This window comes from Equus przewalskii, chromosome 4, assembly GCF_037783145.1.
Source record: "Equus przewalskii isolate Varuska chromosome 4, EquPr2, whole genome shotgun sequence".
NCBI classification, from domain to species: domain Eukaryota; kingdom Metazoa; phylum Chordata; class Mammalia; order Perissodactyla; family Equidae; genus Equus; species Equus przewalskii.
The window spans coordinates 101,538,952-101,561,392 of NC_091834.1; the positions used below are offsets into that span (position 1 = coordinate 101,538,952).

Below are 22,441 nucleotides of genomic sequence, written 5' to 3' on the forward strand. Positions count from 1 at the left end.
AGGGCTGCCGTAACCGAGTACCACAAACTGAGTGGCTTATAACGCGAGAAATTTGTTCTCTCATAGTTCTGGAGGCCAGAAGTCCAAAATTAAGGTATTGGCAGGGCCATGCTCCCTCTGGAGGCTGTAGGAGAGGGTCCTTTCTTGCCTCTTCAGCCTCTGGTGACCCCACGTGTTCCTTGGCTTGTGGCAGTAGAACTGCAATCTCTGCCTCTATCTTCACATGACTGTCTTCCCTCTGGGGGTGTGTATGTGTATGCGTGTGTGTGTGTGTCCCAATTCCCCTCTTCTGATACACATACCAGTTATAATGGATTAAGGCTCACCCTAATGGCCCTATCTTAACAATGAAATCTACAAAGACCTTATTTCCAGGTAATGTCACATTCGTCACAGTCAGAGGTACTGGGGGTTAGGACTTCAACATTTCTTTTCTAGGGGAACACAACTCAACCCAGAAGAGGGGAGGAAAGCTTAAAAAGTCAAGCTGAATATAAATGTTAACAAACTAAAGCTAAAACCCTTTTAAGGACACTCTCATGAGCTCACTCCAGTTTCTGGACATTTCACATAAATGGAATCATACCTTCTGTGGTCTTTGGTGTCTGACTTCTTTCACTTAGTATAATGCTTTCAAGGTTCGTTCATGCTGTAGCATATATCTGTATTCCATTCCTTTTTATGGCTAAATAATATTCCATTGGATGATATACCTTATTTTGTTTACCCATTCATCAGTTGATGTAAATTTGGGTTGCTTCCACTTTTTTGGCTATTACGAAAAATACTGTTTTACCATTCATGTGGAAGTTTTGTATGAACATATGTTTTCAGTTCTCTTGGATCTGAACCAAAGAATGGAATTACTGAGTCACATGGTAACTCCACAGTTAACTTTCTGAGAAAGTGCCACACTGTTTTCCACAGTGGCTGCAGCATTTCACATCCTCACCAGCAATGTATACAGGTTCAATCTCTCCACATCCCCACTGGTATTCTTTCTTTCTTTCTTTCTTCCTTCCTTCCTTCCTCCCTCCCTCCCTCCCATCCTCCCTCCCTTCCTTCCTTCCTTTGTTTCTTTTTAAAATGATAACCATCCTGTGACTATGAAGTGATGCTTTTTTTGGTTGTGATTTGCATTTCCCTAATGACTAAAGGTGTTGAGTATCTTTTCATGTGTTTATTGGCAATTTGTATATCTTCTTTGGAGATACATCTATTCAAATCTTTGGCCTACTTTAAAATTGGGTTATTTCTATTTTTATTGTGGAGTTATAAGTGTTCTTTATATATTCTGGATACTAGATCTTTAACAGATGTATGATTTGCAAATAATTTCTCCCTTTCTGTGGGTTGTCTTTTCACTTTTTTTGATGGTGTTCTTTGATGGGCAGAAGTTTTCAATTCCGGTGAAATCCAGTTTATCTATTTTTCTTTGGTTGTTTGTGATTTCGGTGTCATATATTAGAAACTATTGTTTAATCCATGGTCATGAAGATTTATATCTACATTTTCTTTTAAGAGTATTATACTTTTAACTCTTATAGTTAGCTCTTTGATCCATTGTCTATATAGTCATGCTGCATAATGACGTTTCAGTCAACAACGGACTACATATGTGACAGTAGTCCTATAAGATTAGTACCATACAGCCTAGGTGTGTAGTAGGCTATACCATCTAGGTTTGTGTAAGTGCCCTCTATGATGTTCACACAATGAGGAAATCACCTACTGACCCATTTCTTAGAACATAGCCCTGTTGTTAAGCAAGCGGTGACTGTGCTAATATTTGCCTATAGTGTGAGCCAGGGATCCAAATTCATCATTTTGCATGTGGATGTCCAGTTATTCTCGCACTACACATTGTTTTTATCCATTAATTTGTTTCAGGTACTTTTCCTGGCATCCTTAATCCTTTTGCATATATCCCACATATACATAGACAGCACTCCCAAAACTCTTCCCCGGTGTGTCCTAGCTCGCAGCCTTAGCGGGATGTGCCTGCCCTCTGGGGTCCCTGGAGTGGTCCAGGCACGAATGTGCTTATCAGTGGATGGGTCAAAGTCCTCTATAAGGTCTGTTAGCCCGGGTCGACCTCCCCCAAGGCGTCCGCCCAGCGTCCGGCAAGCAGCAGGCAGAGCAGGCCCAGGGCCCCCAGTAGCGCAGCCACGACCAGCCTCGGGCTGCTCCAGGGTGCCCTCCCGCGCCCCCACAGCGCCGCCAGCAGCCCGCCCCGCCGCCGCTGCACGCGGGCCGCCACGCTCTCCGCCACCCTGTGCAGCCGCTCCTCGGGGCGCGCGCGGCCCAGGGCGCGCGCCAGGCCATACACGTCGTTGGTGTAGGGCGCGCCCCCGTGCGCGCGCACCAGCCGCTCCAGCAGCGCCATGAGCTCCGCTATCTGGGCCTCCCGCTCCGCGCCGCTGGCGCGGTTGTCGAAGGCGCAGACGCGGCCGCCGCACTCGGCCACCAGCTCCCGCAGCGCGCGGTTGTCGGTGCAGCGCACGTAGTCCTGCAGCGAGGTCCCGGCCAGGTCCTCCTTGCGCGTGAAGAGCAGGACCGTGCGCGCCACCGCGCCCTCGCCGAACATGGCCTTGAGCCGGCGCGCGGCCTGCTGGTCCTGGGCGGTGAAGCGGCCCAGCTGGCTGACGAGGAGCAGGGCGTGCGGCCCGGGCGCCGAGAGCAGGTAGCAGCGGCCCCTCTCGCCGCAGCCCGGCTCTGTCCTGGCGTCTTCGGCGCCGAACAGGTCCGGGGTGTCGATGACGTCCAGGTGCCAGCCGGCCCAGCGGCAGCTGCCCACGGCGCAGGTGGTGGTCACCTGCGCGGCGCTGAGCCTCGAGAGGAAGCGCCGCTGGCCCAGGATGCTGTTGCCTGTGGCGCTCTTGCCGGCCCCGGTCCTCCCGGCCAGGATGAGCCTGAGCCTGGGCTCCTGCGGGTCGTCCTCGGAACCTGCGCGGACAATGATTCGTGAGCCGCACGCCTGGAAGCGACTGAGCCTGCTGACCTGGACCTGCTGGACGCCTTTTGAACAAAGGGGAGCAATAGTGCCTCAGCCTTTGCTTTTCAAGGCCAGCCTTCGCTGAGGTGATCTGGTTAGAGACTTTTGGACTCCCGGGGGATCTTTACCTGTCTACGTCTTTCCTCTTTGGCGTCACCACATGCGCCTGGGGATGCTCCAACACCCCGTGGGCTTTTCCCTAGAGGACGCCCCTTTGCAATTCCAGGCCGCATGGGCTGCATCTGACGTGACCTCTGGTCACCCACAGCGTGCAGAGCTCTTGCTTATTTCACGACTTCAGTGGCCTCTGCGATACTCTCCCAGGTGCCATCCCAGGAGGAAAGGCAGCAGGCCTCGTGTGGAAGGGCTGCCCAGAGTCCCAGACACCTGGGTTTGAGCTACAGCCCCGCCATTTGCCAGCTGTGTCACCTGTGAAGGTGCTTACTGTAAGAGTTAAACGTCTTCTGTAAAAATGGAACTAGATTGTTTCTCACAGGGTTGTGGGGGGTGAGCTGAGACAAGCTCTCTTCTTCCCTCCCTCCTCCTTTTCCTCCTCCTCCCCCTCCTCTCTCTTAAACCTGCTGCCTAAGAAGACAGCAGTTTAACCTTCCATCCTGTTCTCTAACACCTTCTGCCTGGCAAATCGTGTTCCCTCTAGTCCATGATTGGATCCCTTCTCCATCCTCCTCTGCGGAGATCCGAGTAGATCCATGGTCCTCATTTCCCACTTTGGGATTGGAGGCGCAGACTAGTCACAGAACTTAATGTCTCCCAGCAGGGCAGGGGCAGAGGTCCAGCTAACGTGCAGGTGGGGCTTGTCTCTGGTCAGTCTGGAGTTGGCTTGCCCCTCATCCCCCAGAGCTCACCCCTGGGGGCAGGAACGCCTTGGGAGATGTGTTCTTACCATAGGCATTTTCTTCGTCTCTTACCATCCTCTGTCCTCCCATGCTACCTGCAAGAGTCCCAAACACAGTTTGATCTTTTGTTTCTCATTCATTTATCCATCAGATAGGTATAACTCCCCACAATGTGTCAGGCAAAGTGGAAAGAGCTGGTGACCCCACAGTGAGGAAGCCACGGTTCCCTCCTGCCCCTGAACATCTGAGTTTAGGGAGGAACCTGGGAAGAGCCTGGGCTGAGGTTGGAGTGAGGCTGAGAACTTGGCTTTGTCATTTCAGGGACTCCAAGTGCAGCAGCAGAGCGCAGAGCGTGACACTCTGCGTCAGTGAGGCGGCTGTGAATGTTAATTTCCCAGGTAATTCTGTATCAGTACATGAGCCTTACATATTAAATTTTCCCAGGAGGTTCAGCAGCCAGAGGAGACTTTGGAAAACCCTGAGAACCCCAAAATTTGCCCAGTGACTTAGGGAACACCCTAGGGTGGTTGGCCTGGGAAACAAACAAGAAGAAAATTGGCGTTTTGTTTGTGGAAATTGGAAAAGAGACATACCTCGCAAGCTGCTCTGGACAGCCTCTGACTCTGCTCTCAGCAAGCTGGATAATTTGGCTCGCAATGTGTCTAACTCTGATCTGTGTGCTGGAGAGACTGGGGCGCTCCCCTCCATCTCCTGATGTTCTGCCCCAAATCTGAGGCTTCTCGAAGTAAACTGATGATGCCCAGTTCAACCATCATTTAATACAATAAACGTTCAGGGAGCACGTTTGCCGGATCCCACAGGTACCCGGACGCAAGTGCACAGTCTCTCCTCCATCTGCGTCTCCAGCCTCATCTCCAGCCACTCCCTGACTCGATCAGCTGCTCCACCAGGAGCAGACTTCAGGGCCTTTCCAGCCCACCTTGTGCTTTCCCTCCTGTGACCATTCATCCTCTCCCACGTTCTGTCTGAGTCCTGCCTGAGCTCACATCCGTTTCTAATTCTCCCTGTCCCTGTCGTCCACCTGGTTACTGCAGTCGACCGTGTTCTCTCCCACTGGCACCACACAAGGGAAAGCAAAGCAGAGGTTTGCTGAATACCTTGTCTCTGGCCAAAGGACCAAGAGGACAGGTTTGCCTGGTCCTCAGTCCAAAGTGCTCATGTTCCTGCAGTAAGTGCCCTGCCACCTCCCCAAGCCTTAAGTTCAGCCCACGGGCCTCCTGTGATTAATTATTTTGTGTGTAGAAATCAACAAGCTGCCATAATTGACAGCAGAGCAGAAATGAGGAAACAGCCACAAGATTAGAACAAAGATCAAGACTTTAGCCAAAGTGAGCAGTCCTCGTCAAAGATGGAAATGAGAAAGTGTGCTGAAGGGAATTCACTGAGCCCTTGGGAGGCGTTTGGAACCTCCCGCGGAGTTTGGAGTGGGATTTGAACAGTTCTCCCAAAGTTCCTAAGAGCTGAAACCTGGGGTGCACAAGACGAATTGTTGCTGAGGAACGTCAGCCGTGTAGAATCCTGTCATCTGAAAGCTCCGAGGGTCGGAGTCTGTTTACCTAGTCCAGTGCTTCTTGAACCTGCTGTCTTTGGAATTCTCTAGGGGATTCTTTAAAATGAAGATTTCTTAGAGATTTTGATTCTCATATCTGTCCTTTTGAGAAATAAGTTCCCCCTCCTGTGACTCTAAAGCGTTCGGTCCACGGTCTGAGTTTCTGATGAGTTATCCCAGCGCCTCCTTCATTACACGGGTGAGAGGAGGTGAGCACGTCAAGACGGCGCAGCAGCCTGCAGAGCCCTGGGCAGCTGAGATTGGGGGCAGGTGTTGAAGGGCACACGTAGGGTGAGGGACTGAAGACCACGCTCGTAACCTTAGATGTCTCCTGCAAGAGCTGGTTGTGGACAGAGCTGAGGAAAGTGGAGCGTTTCACGAGGATTCAGTTCAGGTTTATACCGAATTTTCACTTTGTAACTTGCTCGAGTTTAGATTTGTATGTATGTCCTCAAAAATATTTTTTGCCTTGCTGAACATGCATCTGGGGAGTGTTTCTGCCTTCTAGAGTGTGCTGTGTTCCCTGTAGTGGTTCTAGCAAACACCTTCCTTATTTATTAGGGGAGGAGGGAAGGAGAGAGGATTTGATAAGACTGTGTGCCCTCCAGAGCTGGAGAAGCTGCGTCCCATTTCTTGGGAACTTACTCAATTTGAATCTCAGCACATCCTTTAAAACCTGGAGGTGTGAAGTGATTCTTTCTAGGCTCTGCTCCCCGCCACCCCTCAACCTCGTAGCTCACTCATCGGGTGACATACAGACACCGCATTCCGCACAGGTCCTCCTCCCCGGCCGGCTCCCTTGCCCTTGGGCTCACCTTTCCTGCAGAGTTGGTGAAGGGCTCTGACGCTGGCTCCCGGGAGCCTCTGACCTACTGCTTTCCCTTGGTTGTGAGGCCAGCAGGCTGTTTCCTCCCAGCACAGGAGGAAGTCTGCCTCTCAGCCCTCAGAGCTCAAGAAGCTCGGGGCGGGAGGGTCCCCGAGGTGATGACTTAGTCCCACTTGTTTACTATTATTGTTACCCTTATTTTGACTTTTGTTGCCTTTGCTTTTGGTGTCAAATGGAAAAAAATATTGCCAAGACCCTACTCAAGGAGCTTTCCACCTATGTTTTTTTCTACGAATTTGATGGTTTCTGGTCATATGTTTAATCTTAATCCATATTGAGTTGATTTTTCTGTATGGTGTGAGAAAGAAGTGCAATTTCGTTATTTTGAACGTGGCTATCAAGTTTTATATATACTTGGCTCATTTGTCATAAATTTATTGCCCATATATACATAAGTTTATTTCTGGCGTCCCTGTTCTGTTCTGTTGATCTATGTCTCTGTTTTTATGCCAATGCCATGCTGTTTTGATTAGTATAGTTTTGTAATATAGTTTCAAATTAGGAAGTGTGATGCCTCCAACTTTTTACTTTTTTAAGAGTGCTTTGGCTATTCCAGACCTTTTGCGTTTACATACAAATTTGGGTTTTATTTTTCTACTTCTGTGAAAAATGCCATTGGAATTTTGATAGGGGTTACATTGAACCTGTAGATCACTTTGTGTAGTATGGACATTTTCACAATATTATTTCTTCCAATCTGTGAGTACAGAATATCTTTCCATTTATTTGTGTCTTCTTCAGTTTCTTTCATCAGTGTCATATAATTTTGAATGTACAGGTCTTTTACCTCCTTGGTTAAATTTATTCCTAGGTAGTTTATCCTTTGCGATACTATTGTAATGAGATTGTTTTCTTAATTTCTCTTCCTGATAAATCATTACTAGTGTATAGAGACACAACTGATTTTTGTATATTGATTTTGTATCCTGCAGCTTTACTGAACTTGCTTATTAGTTCTCACAGTTTTTTGGTGGAGTCTTTAGGATTTTCTATATATAAAATCATGTCATCTGCAAATAGAGACAATTTTATGTCTTCCTTTCTGATTTGGATGCCTTTTGGTTTCTTTTTCTTGCCTAATTACTCTGGCTGGGACTTCTAGTACTATGTTGAATGAAAGTGGAAAGAGTGGGCATCCTTGTATTTTTCTTGATCTTAGAGGAAAAGCTTTCAGATTTCCTTGCTGAGAATGATGTTATCTGTGGGCTTGTCATATAGGGACTTTATTATGTTGAGGTGTGTTCCCTCTGTACCCAGTTTGTTGAGAGTTTTTATCATGAAAGGATGTTGTATTTTGTCAGATGCTTTTTCTGTATCTATTAAGATGATCATATGATTTTTATCCTTCATTTTGTTAATGTGGTGTATCACATTGATTGATTTGTGGATATTGAACCATCCTTGCATCCCGCTCCATCTTGTTTTTCAACAGTGTCTTTTCTTGCCTACTTGCCCTAGTTAGAACCTCTTGTACAAAGTTGAAATGAAGTGACAAGAGCAGATATCCTTGTTTTATTCCTGATCTTAGCAGGAAAGCTTTGAGTCTTTCATCATTAGGTATGGTACTAGTTGTGGGATTTTCATAGATGCCTTTTACTGTATTGTAGAAGTTTCTTTCTCTTCCTAGTTTATTGAGGGTTTTTATTATAAAAGGATATTCAGTTCTGTCAGGTGCTTTTTCTGGATCTATTGAGGTGATCACTTTTTTTTTTCTCCTTTACTTTGTTGATATAGCTTATTATGTTAATTGATTTTTGGATGTTAAGCCAATATTGCATTCCTGGGATAAATTTCACTTGGTCATGGTGTATATTCCTTTTTATATATTGCTGGATTCCCTTTGCCATTATTGTGTTGAGGATTTTGCATCTATATTCATAAGAGATATTGGTCTATAGTTTTCTTTTATTGTGATATCTTTTTCTGGTTTCGTATCAGGATAATACTGGCATCATAGAATGGGTTGGGAAGTATTCTTCCTCTTGTATTTTTTGGGAGAGTTTGTGAAGAATTGGTATTAATTCTTCTTAAATTTTCGATAGAATTCATCATTGAAGCTATCTGGGTCTGTGTTTTTCTTTGTAGGTAATTTTTTTATTCATGCTTGAATCCCTTTCTGTGTTATAGGTCTATTCAGACTTTCTATTTCTCCTTGAGTTGGTTTGGTAGTTTAAGAATTTGTCCATTTCCTCTAAGTTATCTGATTTTGGAGGCATAAAAATTTTCATAATACTTCTTTATAATTGTTTTAATTCTGTAAGCTCAGTAATAAGGTCCCCTCTTTCATTCTTGATTTTAGTAATTTAATTCTCCTCCCTATTTTTTTGGTCAAACTAGCTAAAGATTTGTTAATTTGTTGATCTTTGCGAAGAAGCTGGTTTGGGTTTTGTTGGTTTTCTATATTGTTTTTCTACTCTCTAGTTCACTAAGTTCTACTCTAATCTTTATTATATCCTTCTTCTGATTTCCTTAGGTATAGTTTGCTCTTAGTTTCTCACCGCCTTAATGTGCAATATTAGATTATTGGCTTGAGATCTTTCTTCTTTGTTTAATATTGGTACTTCCGGCAGTAAACTTTCCTCTAAGCATTGCTTTAGCTACATCCCATGAGTTTTGCTATGTTGTTTCTTAATTTACATTCATCTCAATGCATTTACAATTGCCCCTTTTTATTTCTTCTTTGACTCACTGGTTATTTAGGATTGTGTTGTTCAATATCCACATATTAGTGAATTTCCCAACTTGTTTTCTATTATTCATTTCTAATTGCACTCCCTTTTGGCTGGTGAGCATACTATGTATAATTTCAAGCCTCTTAAATTTATTGAGGCTTATTTCATGGCCTCACAAAAACAGTCTCTTTAGGAGAATGTTCCTTGTGCACTTGAAAAGAATGTATATTGTGCCGTTGTTGGGTGGAGCATTCTGGTGTTAGACCTAGTGGATTTATAGTGTTGTGGTCACATCTTCTACATCTTTGTTGACCTTCTGATTAGTTGCTCTACGCTTTATTCAAAGTGGGGTATTGAAGTCTACAACTATTATTGTTGAATTGTCTATTCCCTTCTGTTATTTTTTGCTTCATGTGTTTCAGGGCTCAGTTGTTAAGTTCATATATGTTTATAATTGTTATATCTTCAGATTCATTGATTCTTTCTTCTGCTGGTTCAAATCTGCCATTAGAGCCCCTCTAGTAAATTTTTCATTTTCAATTATACTTTTCACCTCCATCATTTCTATTTTGTTCATTTAAAAAAACATTTGTATCTCTTTCTTTTTCTTTTTTTTTGGCTGAGGAAGGTTCACTCTGAGCTAACATCTGTTGACAATTTTCCTCTTTTTGCTGAGGCAGATTTACCCTGAGCTAACATCTGTTGCCAGTCTTCCTCTGTTTTGTACGTGAGCTGCTGTCACAGCGTGGCTGCTGACGGACGAGTGGTGCAGGTCTGTGCCCGGGAACCAAACCTGGGCTGCCGAAGCGGAGAGCACCAAACTTAATCACTAGGCCACCAGGGCTGGCCCTCTATGTCTTTCTTGATATTCTCTATTTGATGAGATAGTGTCATTGTAATTTCTTTTATTTAAGTGCGCTTTCCTTCAGTTCTTTAAACGTGTATAATTGCTGCTTTGAAGCGCCATCTTTAAATCCAATATCTGGGCCGTCTCACAGGCAGCTTCTGTTGCTTGTGTTTTTTCTAGTGTATAGACTACACTTTCCTGTTTCTTTGTCCGATAGTTTTCATTAAAAGCTGGGCATTTTAAGGAATACAGTGTAGCAATTCTGGGTACTGATTCATCTTCTGCTTTTCTAGGGCTCGATTTGCTGCTGTTTGTGTATTTGCCTGGTGACTTGGCTGGACTCTTCCAGTGAGGTCTGTTTCCCCTGCAGTGTGAAGCCTCTGGTGTTGTCCTCAGAGGGTGCAGCCTGGAGCCTGCACACAGTCACCTGGAGTGAGAGCAGTTTAAGCAGTGCTCTCTCTGACTGTCTCCTTCCTGCTCTCTCTGTTAACCTGTGTGTCTCTGTTGGTTTTACACCTGGCTGTTAGGCTTGCTAATTACCCCCTGATTGCTCTCTTGTTTTTGACAATGACCTTGGACATAAATTGCTCCCCCATCTGATCTGATTAAATTTTGCTTCCTCTGCAGGGGTAGTTTTCGTGGTCAGTCTTTCAGGTTTTCTCTGACCCTGGAGGGACTGTTCTTACCTGTCTCTCTTCCTGGTTCTCTCTGGCAAACTTGCTGCCCTGTGGTTTCTCCTGTGGCTCTCAGACTCCTCTAAATTGCTTACCATGAAAATCTTCATTGTTTTCAAGAGTACCCTTGACTTGACCTTCCCATACTGTTTCTAATAATTTCCTTTGGGGAGAGCTTAAGAGTTCTCTGTTATTATGGACTTGTTTTCATCCTAAACAAAATCTCTGAGCCACAGCCGTGGGCACAGAGCAGAAGACAGTAGTCTCTTGTCTTCTCCAATGTGGAACCTCCATCATAGGAGGGAGTTGGAGTGTGGGCCAACTGTTGTGCCTGCTCTTAACGAGGCCCTGGTGTGCGTTTGGAGACTCACAGGAAAACTCTGCCACTTCATCCTCAGGCAGCAGCAGCCTGAGGAGGGTCCGAAAAGGAGCCTGAGCACAGTTCGGAGTGACCTCCATGGTGAGATTTCTCCTTGGCCCAGTCTTTCTACCCTCATTCCTTCTGAACGCTGCAGCAGGTACAAACAAGGGGACATGGCCCTGCGACCCAGCCTTTCCAGCCTGTGCTTTGACCACAACTCTCTGTGCAGAGTAAGATAGAGTCAGGGGAGGAGAGGCAGGAAGTGGCTGTGGCTGAGGCAGGAGGCCTGTTTTTCTGTGCACGAGTGAATTTACAAAAAATCATCCTGTTGCTCATTTCTTGAAAATATAGGGGATTATGAGAAGCAAAAATGTGTTGTGATATGCTGAGATATACATTACAATTGTTCCCTTTATCCCCTGTTAAATTTTATTTGTAGAATTTATCATTAGCACTAAAACACTTAAGAACACTCTCTTAATGCAAGGATTGGAGTGAAGCAACAAAAGACGTCAGATTGAAACCAAAAGGAAGAAATGAAGATCATAGCGGAAATTGTGCAGACCAAATTGCAAATCCCAGAAAGAAGGGAAGTTACTGAGCGCTGTTGGGTGGTCATGGCGGCCTCTGAATCTTTTCCCCGATTCCTGTCCTCCTAGGCAGCCTCTTCTTCTTCCACTAGGGTCATGGAATGGCTAAGAGTTCAGGGATATGCAGGCAAACCTTGTGGGCTTTGGAGGGATGGGACTAAAAAGTCTGGTAGCCGAGTGAGGAAGGGAGCCGTGGGTGTGTTGAGAGCAGCAGGAAGCTGTGGGGAAAATGCCTGATTCTTTGCTTCTTGCTTTCTTGGCTGTTGGTGCCAAAGGGTAAATGACGCTGACTCTGTCACTGTCTGTAACTATACGTTTCCCTGATGACCCTAGGGACTCAAACGCCCTGGGAGAAGGGCCTGTGCTCATATTGCTCCTTCACACTAGACCTCTTAAGCCAAGAGCCCCAGGCCTGGTGCACCCCTTGTGGTCTCCCTTTGAGGACAACTGCTCTTTGTGCCACTGCTGGAGGTTTGTAACTATAACCACCCGACCTCTGAGAAGTAGCGTGAGTGAGCAGAGCTGGGCTCGTGATCGTGCCACTGGGAGAGTCTGGGGATTTGTTCTCATGGGAGAAGCCTGAATATTATTGTCTGACACAGTTCCACAGCAGGCATCAGTCTGAGACAATCCAACCCTGCCCCGTCTTCGCATCTGTAGAGATGCTGCGGCTCAGAGGGCTCATGGGTTTTTCGCCCAAAGCCGTAGGTCTTGCTAGTGGCAGAATCAGACCCACACGCTTTCCCACTGAGCACACATCCTTGTTAGAGGGAGACACCCAGTGCTGTTGGGCTGATATGCGACTCCAGTACTGAAGCTCATGGAACAAAACAGTTGCCATTGGGGGAACAGAGGGTGTGATTGACCTACTTAGACAGGGTAGTAATCCTGTGCAGCCAGCGTAGCCTAGGAGGAAGGCTCCTGGATATTTAGACGCTTCACAGCTTGTTTTGTCTTATTGTGAGGGGATAATGCCCCCCTCCCCCTTTTCTTTTAGATAAAACCGTTCTTTTGTGTGAGTTTGGTATCCTGTAAGAGCGTGAGCTTGGCTCTTGCTGGTGGGACTGGGCCATGCTGGGAGGCGGACGTGGTCTGATAACCCCTCAGCTCAGCCCATCCGGGAGTCTGCCTGTGCCCCTCATGAGTCAGGAGGCCTCAACTGCACTCTCAGGACTTGAGTCCCTCTGTCCCTCTTTAAAAGAAATGGTTTTTTGTTTTGATTTTGGTGTTGAATAAATTGTTGACAAAAACTAAACTCCCCTGAGAATTTTAAAGCTAAATTCTCTGAGGAAGCCAGCGTCTCTCCTCCCTGAGATTCCATGGTCATCTGGGCCTGCCGTGTGGGTGGGACTGAGGGAGAAGATGTGCTCGTAAGGTTGCACCGCTCAGACTGCGCAGTGCAGAAGGGGAAATCTTTGAGTCGTTAAGAGGATGGAACGAACCGCAGGCAGGAGACGAGGTGTAGGAAGGATAAGGTGGTGCATTAGACTCCCAGGGCTGCCGTGACAGATCCCTGCACACCGTGTGGCTTAACACAACAGAAAGGTATTGTCTGTTAGTTCCGGGAGTCCCAAATCAGAGTGTCACAGAGCCTTGCTCTCTCTGAAGGCTCCAGGGGAGGACCCTTCCTTGCGTCTTCACAGCTTCTGGTGGTTGCTGGCAATCCTTCGCATTCCTCGGCTTGTCGGTGCGTCACTCCACTCTCTGTCCTCGTGCATTTTCCCGTAAATCACCAAGAGAACCCGGGCTGCACCATCCACACTTTGCTTGGACACCTCCTCAGCTAAATATTCAAGTTCTTTGCCTACGAGTTAGGCTTTCCACCCAGTGGTAGAGCATAATTCAACCGACTTCTCGGCCACTTTATAGCAAGTATCACCTTTCCTCCAGTGTCTGATAGCGTGTTCCTCTCTTGGATCTGAGATCTGACCAGAAGTACCTTTAATGTTCGCTTGTCCTCCAATAGTCTCTTCAAGGCAATCTAGGACTTTTCTATCCGGCACCTCAAAATTCTTCCAGTTTCTGTCCATTACCGAATTTCAAAACCACTTCCACATTTTAGGTATTTTTTAATGCAGCACCCCACTTCCTGTACCAAAACCTAAGTTAGTTTCCATGGGCTGTTGTCACAAATGGGCACGAACTGGGTGGCTTACATCAGCAGAGATCGGTCGTCTCACAGTCGGAAGGTAGAAGTCCAACACCGAGCTGCTCTCAGGGCCACGCTGTCTCTGATGCCTCTGGGAGGATTCTCCTTTGCCTCCTCCAAGCTTCTGGAGGCTGCTGGCCACCCTGGGCCTTCTTTGGCCTGTAGATGTGTCACTCCAATCTCTGCCTCTGTTGTCACCTGTTATTCCCCTCTGTGCGTCTGTGTCCAAATTTCCCTCCTTTCATATTGATACAGTCATTGGATTAGGGCCCCCCCCCCCTTATTGACCTCATCTTAAATGGATTACTTGCAAAGACCCTATGAAGTCACAGTCTCAGGTACCAGGGGTTAGGACTTGACCCCATCTTTGGGGGAGACAATGCAACCTCTAACAGGTGCTCAAGGAGCAGTGTACGCAGTTGGAAGGTGAAATGCCCCGATCTCTGTCTTCCCAGGCCTAGTTGTAGTTAGTAGGTTAAACCCATGTGCTCATTGGAAGATGTTTTCCAGGCCTCGTCTTCCTCTTTTTCTCTTGGTTCCCAATGGTTTAGACCCTTTGGCTTAGTTTCTGAGTGCTGTTAACTTCTGAAAGAGTAACATGAGACCTTCCTGAAAGACTATAGTAAAAACCCACATTATAGGGTCACTGGGAAGCATCCCCAGGCTCTAAACTTGGAAACACCAAGCCACATATCTGAGTTCTTTCTTCCCCGAATCACCCTGCAGTCTCCCACCCCACCCAGGGGAGATGAGCAGACGTTGTGCCTGGCTTCCTGGGCCAGATGTGGGTCATTTAATAAGGTCCCTTTGGCTCCACCACTATAACCCAAAACAGTGAATGTAGCTTTGGAAATTCTGGTGCGCTAGCAGGCACATGGAGAAAAAGCTTTCAACTTGCGAACACTGAAGCACCCACCAAATCATGAGGCAATATTTCTGTCTCTTTAAAGGCAGAGAGTTCCTTCACTGGCTCCACCCAATCTGAGTTTCCTCACTCAGAGGTTTCAGAGGGTGCAAAGGCTTTTTCCCCAAAGTTAAAGCAAAAGCACCATTTCAAAGAGCTTCTTTGGAGAGGACTTGAGAACTCAACTCATTCAAAAGAAGGTGAGCCTGGCTGAGAGGAGACCCCCTGAGCATAGAGCTGTGAGGGGCAGTAGGATCCAGGGCACTGCCTGGGGGGTGGATTCTGGTCTGAGAGTGGTGGGAGAGATGTGGTGGTGGAGGGTAGCGTGGGGAGTGAGGAGACGACGTCTGTCCATCTCCTGTGTAACGGGACAAACTTGTGCTGCGTAGGGCACCTTCCATCCAGTTGCTCCTGTGATGGACATGAGTGCTGCCTGATAACCCATCCTCTTCCCTGACTAGGAAGTTAGTGTCCCCAGGGCAGGTCTTAGAGCACTTTAGAGACCACCTAGTCTTTTTACTGAAAAAGAAGCAGAATCCCAGAGTGTGGTGACTCTCCAGGAGTTACACAGGTCACTAACGGCAGAGGAAATTTGGAATTCGGTTTGCTGAATCCTTTCCAGCAGTTAACAGAGAGAAGCTGTGTCCCCAGCAGTGTAAGAGACGAGGTGCGGAGGGGAGAGGATCAGCTACGCTAAGGAGACAACGTGTGTGACGCCCTCCTCGTTCCTGCCTAATTACAGCCTTGCTGCCAGTTCTCGCTTCTGGAAAGAGCGTGGACTGTCTTCCCTGCCCTGCCCTGATCTCTCTCTGTCCTGATGCAGACTGAAATTTAGAGCCGTGCTCCTGAGGAGGAACCCAGAAGAGGCCATAGTGTGCAGTGGTTAAGAGCGAGCGCGGCGTGGTCGGACAGACTTTGAGCTGGATCCCCCTCTGCCCACAACCTTTAGCACCGTGACCTTGGGCAAGTTTCTCAGTATTTTTGAGCCACATCTACTTCCTCACTTAAAAAATTAGAATAATAAAATTAGCTTTCGTTGCAGATCATATTTTGGGAGTAAATGAGATAATGTGCGAAACATATTTTTCATGGTGCTTAGTATACAGTGTGTGTTCAGGAGTAGTTTCTGTGTATAGTATAACTATACACAGGTTAAGTTTTTCATTATGGAAAAGTTTTAACTTATTTGAAGATAAGGAGAATAATATAAGGAACTTTCCTGTGCCTATACCAAGATTCAACCATTGTCAATTGATGCAGTTTTGTTTCCTCTATTACTCAGCACTCTCTATCCTCCTCAGATCATTTTCAAGTAAATATCTGACATGACGTCACTCTATCAGTAAATATTTGAATATGTCTGTCTGAAAGATAAGGGCCGTGTCAAAAATATTACCATAATCAGACTTCAGAAAGCAACTAGAATTTTAAAAAATATTACTGATTATATTCAGACTTCTCTGATTGTCTCATAATTTTTAAAATTGTTTGATGTCAGATCTAAATAAGGTCCATAACTTGCAACTGTTCAATATTTCTTAAGTTTAGCTTAATATTAGGTTTTCACCTTCCTTGTTTCTTTCTCTAAAATATCTTTTTTTAAGAAAGGGGAAGTTTTTTGTCTAACAGACTTGGACAGTGTACTTTTTGTCGATTACATCCTCAAGATGTGATTTACCATGCTCTTCTAGTTCTAGTGTTTTGTGTGAATTTATATTTAGGGAGAGGCTTAATCAGATTCAGGTTTGACTGGTGTTTTGGTGGGACCGCTTCAGAGGTGCAGCTGTGAACTTCCATCAGAAGACGCGTGATGTCCTGTTGTCTCTCCTTCTGTGATGTTAGCAGACAGTGATGACTGCCTGGAGTAAATTTGTTTCATTAAGGGTCACAAATTAGGATATTCCATCTTTCTTTCTTCATTTATTAGATAGAATAATCCTATAAAAAGAAACTTCCCCTTGGCAATCCTTTCATTTCCATGAGGTACAGTTGTTATAAGAAAGACAAGAGAAGTGCTTGATTCTTTCCCTTTTTGTCAATGTTCAGAATGATTAGATGCTCTCCTGGCAGACTCCAAGGAGAGCAAGTGACTTCTTTTCTGAAGGTGGAACTGTTAGCAACTCATGGATTTCAACACATTTGATATATTTCAATCCTTTGGAATTATTATTCTTATTGACGCTCAAATGGTCTCATCTTTGTCCAGTGGGAGCCTCTTCAAGTTGGCTCTTGAGTCTCTTTGGTAAGATCCCAGAATTTTTGGTAGCGTCCTGGCTTTCTAGTATGACAAGGTGGTCTAGGGTCAGCTTGTACATTTCCTGGCCCAGACCCGGAATCAGTTCTTCCTTCTAAGAGCCTTAATTTTTTGTTGGTGGGAAATGGCATTTGAAGACCACAATCTGGGCACTAAGGGTACTTGTTGCTACTGGGCTCATTGTTATTTTTATGCCTTTACAATGGACTTGAAAACTAGATACACACACACACACAGACAACTAAGGATCGGATTCCTTAAAACAATTTATGATTTTTGCAAATTATTATATATTGCAATGATTATAAATTGCAAATTATGCAATTTATGCAGGGTTTTTTTGGCCTTAAGGTATTTCCCACTAGGGATGGACAATGAGATTACTGCATTTTCAAGTCTCTTGGACCAATTCTTTCTGTGTCTCATCTACTACACACACACAGTTAGGTTCATTCGTTTCATTTGCTTTTGCTTTTCACTGGTATTTTTTAAATGTAATTTTTGTTGTATAATTATGTAAACTATTCACGTGGATTCAAGATCAAATCTAGCAAATCTGAATATATCCAAAAAGTCTAGTTTTCATCTTTTATCCCGGTTCCTCCCCCTGTTCCTCCCACTCCGTGTAAGTAACACTTTGTTTAGTTTTCAGATTAGCCAGCCCTGGCGCTCTAGTGGTTAAGATTCGGCGGGTTCATTTCTTGGTCAGGGAGCCACACCACTGTCTGTTGGTGTCACACTGTGGCAGCTGCATGTTGCTGTGATGCTGAAAGCTGTGCCACTGGCATGTCAAATAGCAGCAGAGTCACGAGTGGCGGACAGGTTTCAGCAGAGCTTCCAGACTAAGACAGACTGAGAGGAAGCACCGGGCCACCTAATTCTGAAAAAACTAGCCATGAAAACCCTGAGAATCGCCGTGGAGCATTGTCTGATGTAGTGCTGGATGGTGAGGGTGGCACCGAAAGACCGGGCAGAGTTCTGCTCTGCTGTCCACAAGTTCGCCAGGAGGCAGAATTGACTCCATGGCACTAACAACAAAGTTTTCAGATTATCCTGGCGTTGCTTTCTCCTATATTTGAAAATATACATATTATATTTTATATGTGTAGTTCATATTCCTCCCTGTTAGAGAAGCGGTAGTAAACTGTACATCACTTTCTTCACTTTGCTTTTTTTGCTTGATGATACATCCTGGAGACCTCTCTATACTGGTTTATAGAGATAGTGCTCACTCCTTTTCACAGTTGCAGAGTACTTCACTGTGTGAATACCTAGGTCTATTCACCCAGTGCCCTAATGATGGGCCTTTGATAGGGTTTTGGTCTTTTGCTATTACAAATAGTGGTGCAGTGAATAGCCTTGTGCATAATGTTTGTCTGTATTTTTGTCAGTGTAGCTTTGGAATAAATCCTAAAATTGGGATTTCTAGTCAAAGGGTAAATGCAGATGGACTTTTGCAAGATGCTGCTAACTTCTCCTCTGTAGTCGGGGCTGCCTTTCCACTCCCTCTGGCCGTGTGGGAGAGCACCCGCTTCCCCTGTACCTTTACCAACAGATTGTGCCAGCCGACTTCTGGATTTCTGACAAAGCTGTAGGTGAGAAGTAGTGTCTCAGTGAAATTCTAATTTATTTAATCTAGTTGTTTTTTCTTCATTTTGACTTATTTTTCTCTATTTTGAAGGAATGTGAATATCTTTTTATAGATTCAAGGGACATTTACATTTCTTTTCTTCTTTGAACTGTTTATTCATGTCTCTTGCTCCATTTTCTATCAAGTTGTTGGTCTTTTGTTTCTCTCCTTTTCGATTTTCTTTGTCTAATACGGGAATTAACCCTCTTGGATTTACGTTGGAATTTTTTCCCCTAGTTTGACATTTGTGTTTTCAATTTGTCTGTGGTGATTTTTGCCTCACATTGTCGTTTAGATTTTTATGTAATCAAATTTATGAGTCTTTTTCCTTCCTCTGTTTCAAATCCTAGCAATATTTCCCCTGCCCTCAGGTTACAAAGAATTCATCTGTGTTTCTTCTATTATTTATAGGGATTTGTGTCTTACCTTTCAGTTCTGATCTACTTGGAATTTGAATGGCATGAGGAAACGGATGCAGTTTCATTTTTTCTGTCAGGTTATGTAGTTATCCCGGTGTTGCTTATTAGTCCATCTTTTTTCCCATTGGTGTGAGATGTTGCCTTATTGAATATAAATGTAGCATAATATAATCGAATTGAATATAAGTGAATATAGTATGATCAATTCGGTCTATTTGTGAATTTTCTGATTTTGTTTCCCTGTTCTGTCTCTCTTTGCATGCACCGACATCATACTGCTTTAATTATACAAACCAGAATGTTTTACTCTCTGGTAGAACTAGTCTTCCTTCATGGTTCTTGTTTTTCTTGGTTGCCCAGCTAATTTTCTTTATTCTTCATCCAACTGAACTTTATAATCAACTATTTTAGCTGCAGAAAAAAAGTAATGGCATAATTTTTAAAATTTATATTTATATAAAATCATATTAAAAATATCTATGAATTCCAATTTAATGAAATGCTTTAAACATGAATCAGTGTTGAATTTGGTTAAATGTCTTTTCTGCATCTAGCTAATTTTCTTCTTAATCTGTTAATGAGATGTGTTGTAACAATCAATTTTTCTCATATTGAACCACCCTAATATTTCTGAATAAATCACACTTAATCATGGTGTATTACTTTTTAGTGTCCAATAATATATTTAGGATGTTTGTATCAAAATTCACAAATGAACCATGTCTGTAGATTTATTTATTGGTGAAATCTTTTTTAGCCTTTGGGGTCAATATCACCCTTGCTTCATGAAAAGAATTGAAAGTTTTCATTCTTTTTATATGATCAGGAATAGTTTATGTAGCATCAAGATGATCAGATCTTTAAAGGTTTAAATGAGTTCCCCTGTGAAGCCATCTATCTGGACCTGGTATTTTTTTGTGGGGAAACTCCTTAACTCCTTTCTCTATTTGTCTTCCATAGTAGTTGAACTGTTTCATCTTTCTGTCTCTACTGGGATAAATATGGATAATAGACTATTACAAATTTTCAGGGAGGAGAAGAAAGAAAAGAGAGTTGGGAATGGTTCCTATTTACTGAAATTGAACCTTTTTTCTCTTCTTCTCAGCCTTCCTAACCTCCAGGTCTTGTGGGTCCCTAAGTCCCAGATCCTCTGAACATGGCTGCTGCTCAGGACAACACTCTGAGGATTGTTCTGGTAGGGAAAACTGGAAGTGGGAAAAGTGCAACAGCAAACACCATCCTTGGGAAAAACGTGTTTGTTTCTCGAATTTCTGCTCACGCTGTTACCCCGACCTGTCAAAAAGCATCCCGGGAATGCAAAGGGAGGGACCTTCTTGTTGTTGACACCCCAGGGCTCTTTGACACCAAGGAGAAACTGGAGACACACCTGTAGGGAAATCAGCCGGTGTGTCCTCTTCTCCTGCCCTGGGCCTCACGCCATCATCATGGTTCTGAGGCTGGGCCGCCACACAGAGGAAGATCAGAATACCATCGCATTGATCAAGGCTCTCTTTGGGAAGGCAGCCATGAAGCACATGATCATCTTGTTCACTGGCAAAGATGATTTGGAGGGTCAGAGACTAAGCGACTTTATAGCAGAGGCGGATGTGAAGCTGAGAAGCGTCGTCCAGGAGTGTGGGGACCGCTGCTGCACCTTCAACAACAAAGCAGACGAAGCTGAGAAGGAAGCTCAAGTGCAGGAGCTGGTGGAGCTGATAGAGAACATGGTGCAGAAGAACAGAGGGACTTACTTTTCAGACGCCATATACAAGGACACAGAGCACAGGCTGAAACGACAGGCAGAGGTCTTGAAGAAAATCTACACTGACCAAAAAAACCATGAAATTGAACTAGTAGAACAAGGAATATGCTGATAAACTGCGAGAAAAAGAGGAAAAAATTGAATCACTAAAGCTGAAATATGATGAACAAATAAGAAATATAAGACAAGAAACTGAGAGTAGTCTATTCCAAGATGTCTTAAATGGGATTTTGAAGATGTTTTCAATAAATATGGCATATGTTTTGGAAGTAATGTAAATTTCATTTTTTTCTTAATCTAGCTCTGATTTGTTACTATGGTGGATTATATTTTCCAAAGATGGCTACGCCAGTATCTTCTATCCTACTTATTCTTCTTCTATCTGACCTTGTTACTCCTTCCATTGAGTTATGGGATCTGTGCCCCTTACCCTGAAATTGGATGGACTTCGTGACTGCTTTGATAAATAGTGGATAGTTGGAGCAACACCATGTGACTGCTCAGGTTCAAGAGGGAAATTGACGCATTGCTCTCTTGTCATGTTTGCCTTTGGAACTTGGCCACCATGTTGTGAGGGAGCTCAAGTTGCCCGTCGGAAGGCCCACATACAAGGATTTCAAGTCACGGGCCCACTTCCCTGGCTGATCTTTCATCTGCCAGCCTCGCAAGTGAGGCAACACAGAGAAGTGGATTGTCCAGCTGCCAACTGAGCCACCTCTGAGGAAGCTGCAAAGAGCAAAGATGAGCCACTCTCACTGAGTCCTGCCCAAATTGCAGATTCATTAGAAAAATAAAGGATTCTTGCTGTTTTAAACCACTAAGTTGTGGGATGGTTTGTTATGCAGCAGTAGCTAACCAGAATTAAACATCTTCACAGCTCATTCCCTACCACTCCCTGATCCCACTTGTCCCCCATCACAGTGCCAACGAATTTAAGAAGTTACAAAATTGGCAAAATCAGTCAATAATCCATCACTAGAATTCAAAGACTCAATTTAGGAAAGTTCAGATAAGAAATCCTGCATACGTTACGTGTTAGCACCACTGGTCATGTGTGTTATTTCAGTCCACGTCTGTGAATACTTTGTTAGTGAAGCATCAGGCTTCTCTGGCAAGATTGTCCTGTGGTTCCTGGGGCTCTGGAGGTTGACAGGTCCTCTTATTGTTTTTCTCTCTTTTCTTTGTCAGGCACCCTCCTAACTTCAGCTGTCCCTGACTATGACTTAAAACTCTCTTCTGTGCAAAATACTTTCCATTTTCCTCTGCAGACCCACTCTTCACCCTTCTTCACTCTAGCTCTTTCCCTAGGAGGGGATCTCTGTGGACTCCACCAGTGGATCTCTTGCTTTCTGCCTTCTGCTTGGCTTCTGCCAATGGGAAGTCCAGGCAGGGGGTCTCTTGGGGGCCGACAAACAAGGTCAGGGTGTTTGTTCTCCTGCCTCTCTCCCTGTAGGGTCATCACTGACTAGCTGCAACCCGTAGTCCAAGGTCACAGCTCCTGCCCTGGTGGCCTCTCCACCCAACTCTCCTTCTGGGCTCCAGTTTTCACTCACCCCTTAGGGTTAGGATGTGATCTCCTCACCGTCACCAGTACTCCCCCTGGTTGTTTCCAAACCCCGTTCTACAGCTTGTAGGAAGCCGCTTCACTAGTTGTTCCTCCAGGTCCCAAATTAGAGCGGGCCACCTCTCCTGCTAGAATCCAGATTGATCAACCGTATGACACCCACTTCTTTTTCTCGTTCAGAGCATTCCTTGATATTTACTTTTAAAAAATTCTCTCTAGTGTTTTCTTCCACCAGAAAAATCTCTCCTGATAGCTGAAATCTCTGGGACAAGATTATCCTCACAAACTATGACATTGGCCGCGAGCA

At 44.7% G+C, this 22,441-nt stretch overlaps 1 protein-coding gene and 1 pseudogene across 1 annotated transcript; one reads left to right on the top strand and one right to left on the bottom strand.

Annotated features, from left to right (window-relative positions):
- Positions 1-1,964: 1,964 nt before the first annotated feature.
- On the bottom strand, positions 1,965-6,375 carry LOC139083087 (GTPase IMAP family member 1-like). Its single transcript, XM_070618056.1, has 3 exons — positions 6,238-6,375; positions 3,900-3,947; positions 1,965-2,946 (listed from the first exon to the last, which is right to left on the bottom strand). The coding sequence occupies exons 2-3, from the start codon at positions 3,940-3,942 to the stop codon at positions 2,081-2,083; spliced, it is 909 nt and encodes a 302-aa protein (XP_070474157.1). The 5' UTR covers positions 3,943-3,947; positions 6,238-6,375; the 3' UTR covers positions 1,965-2,080.
- Positions 6,376-18,213: 11,838 nt separating this feature from the next.
- Positions 18,214-21,387, top strand: LOC103545229 (GTPase IMAP family member 7-like; annotated as a pseudogene).
- The last annotated feature ends 1,054 nt before the right edge of the window (positions 21,388-22,441 follow it).

Bases quoted from the DNA above. Each gene is read 5' to 3' on its own strand.
- LOC139083087 (XM_070618056.1), bottom strand. From the start codon at position 3,942: ATGGGAGGACAGAGGATGGTAAGAGACGAAGAAAATGCCTATG. The intron at 2,947-3,899 runs GTAAGAACACAT...TTGTCCGCGCAG, and splicing joins AGACGAAGAAAATGCCTATG to GTTCCGAGGACGACCCGCAG.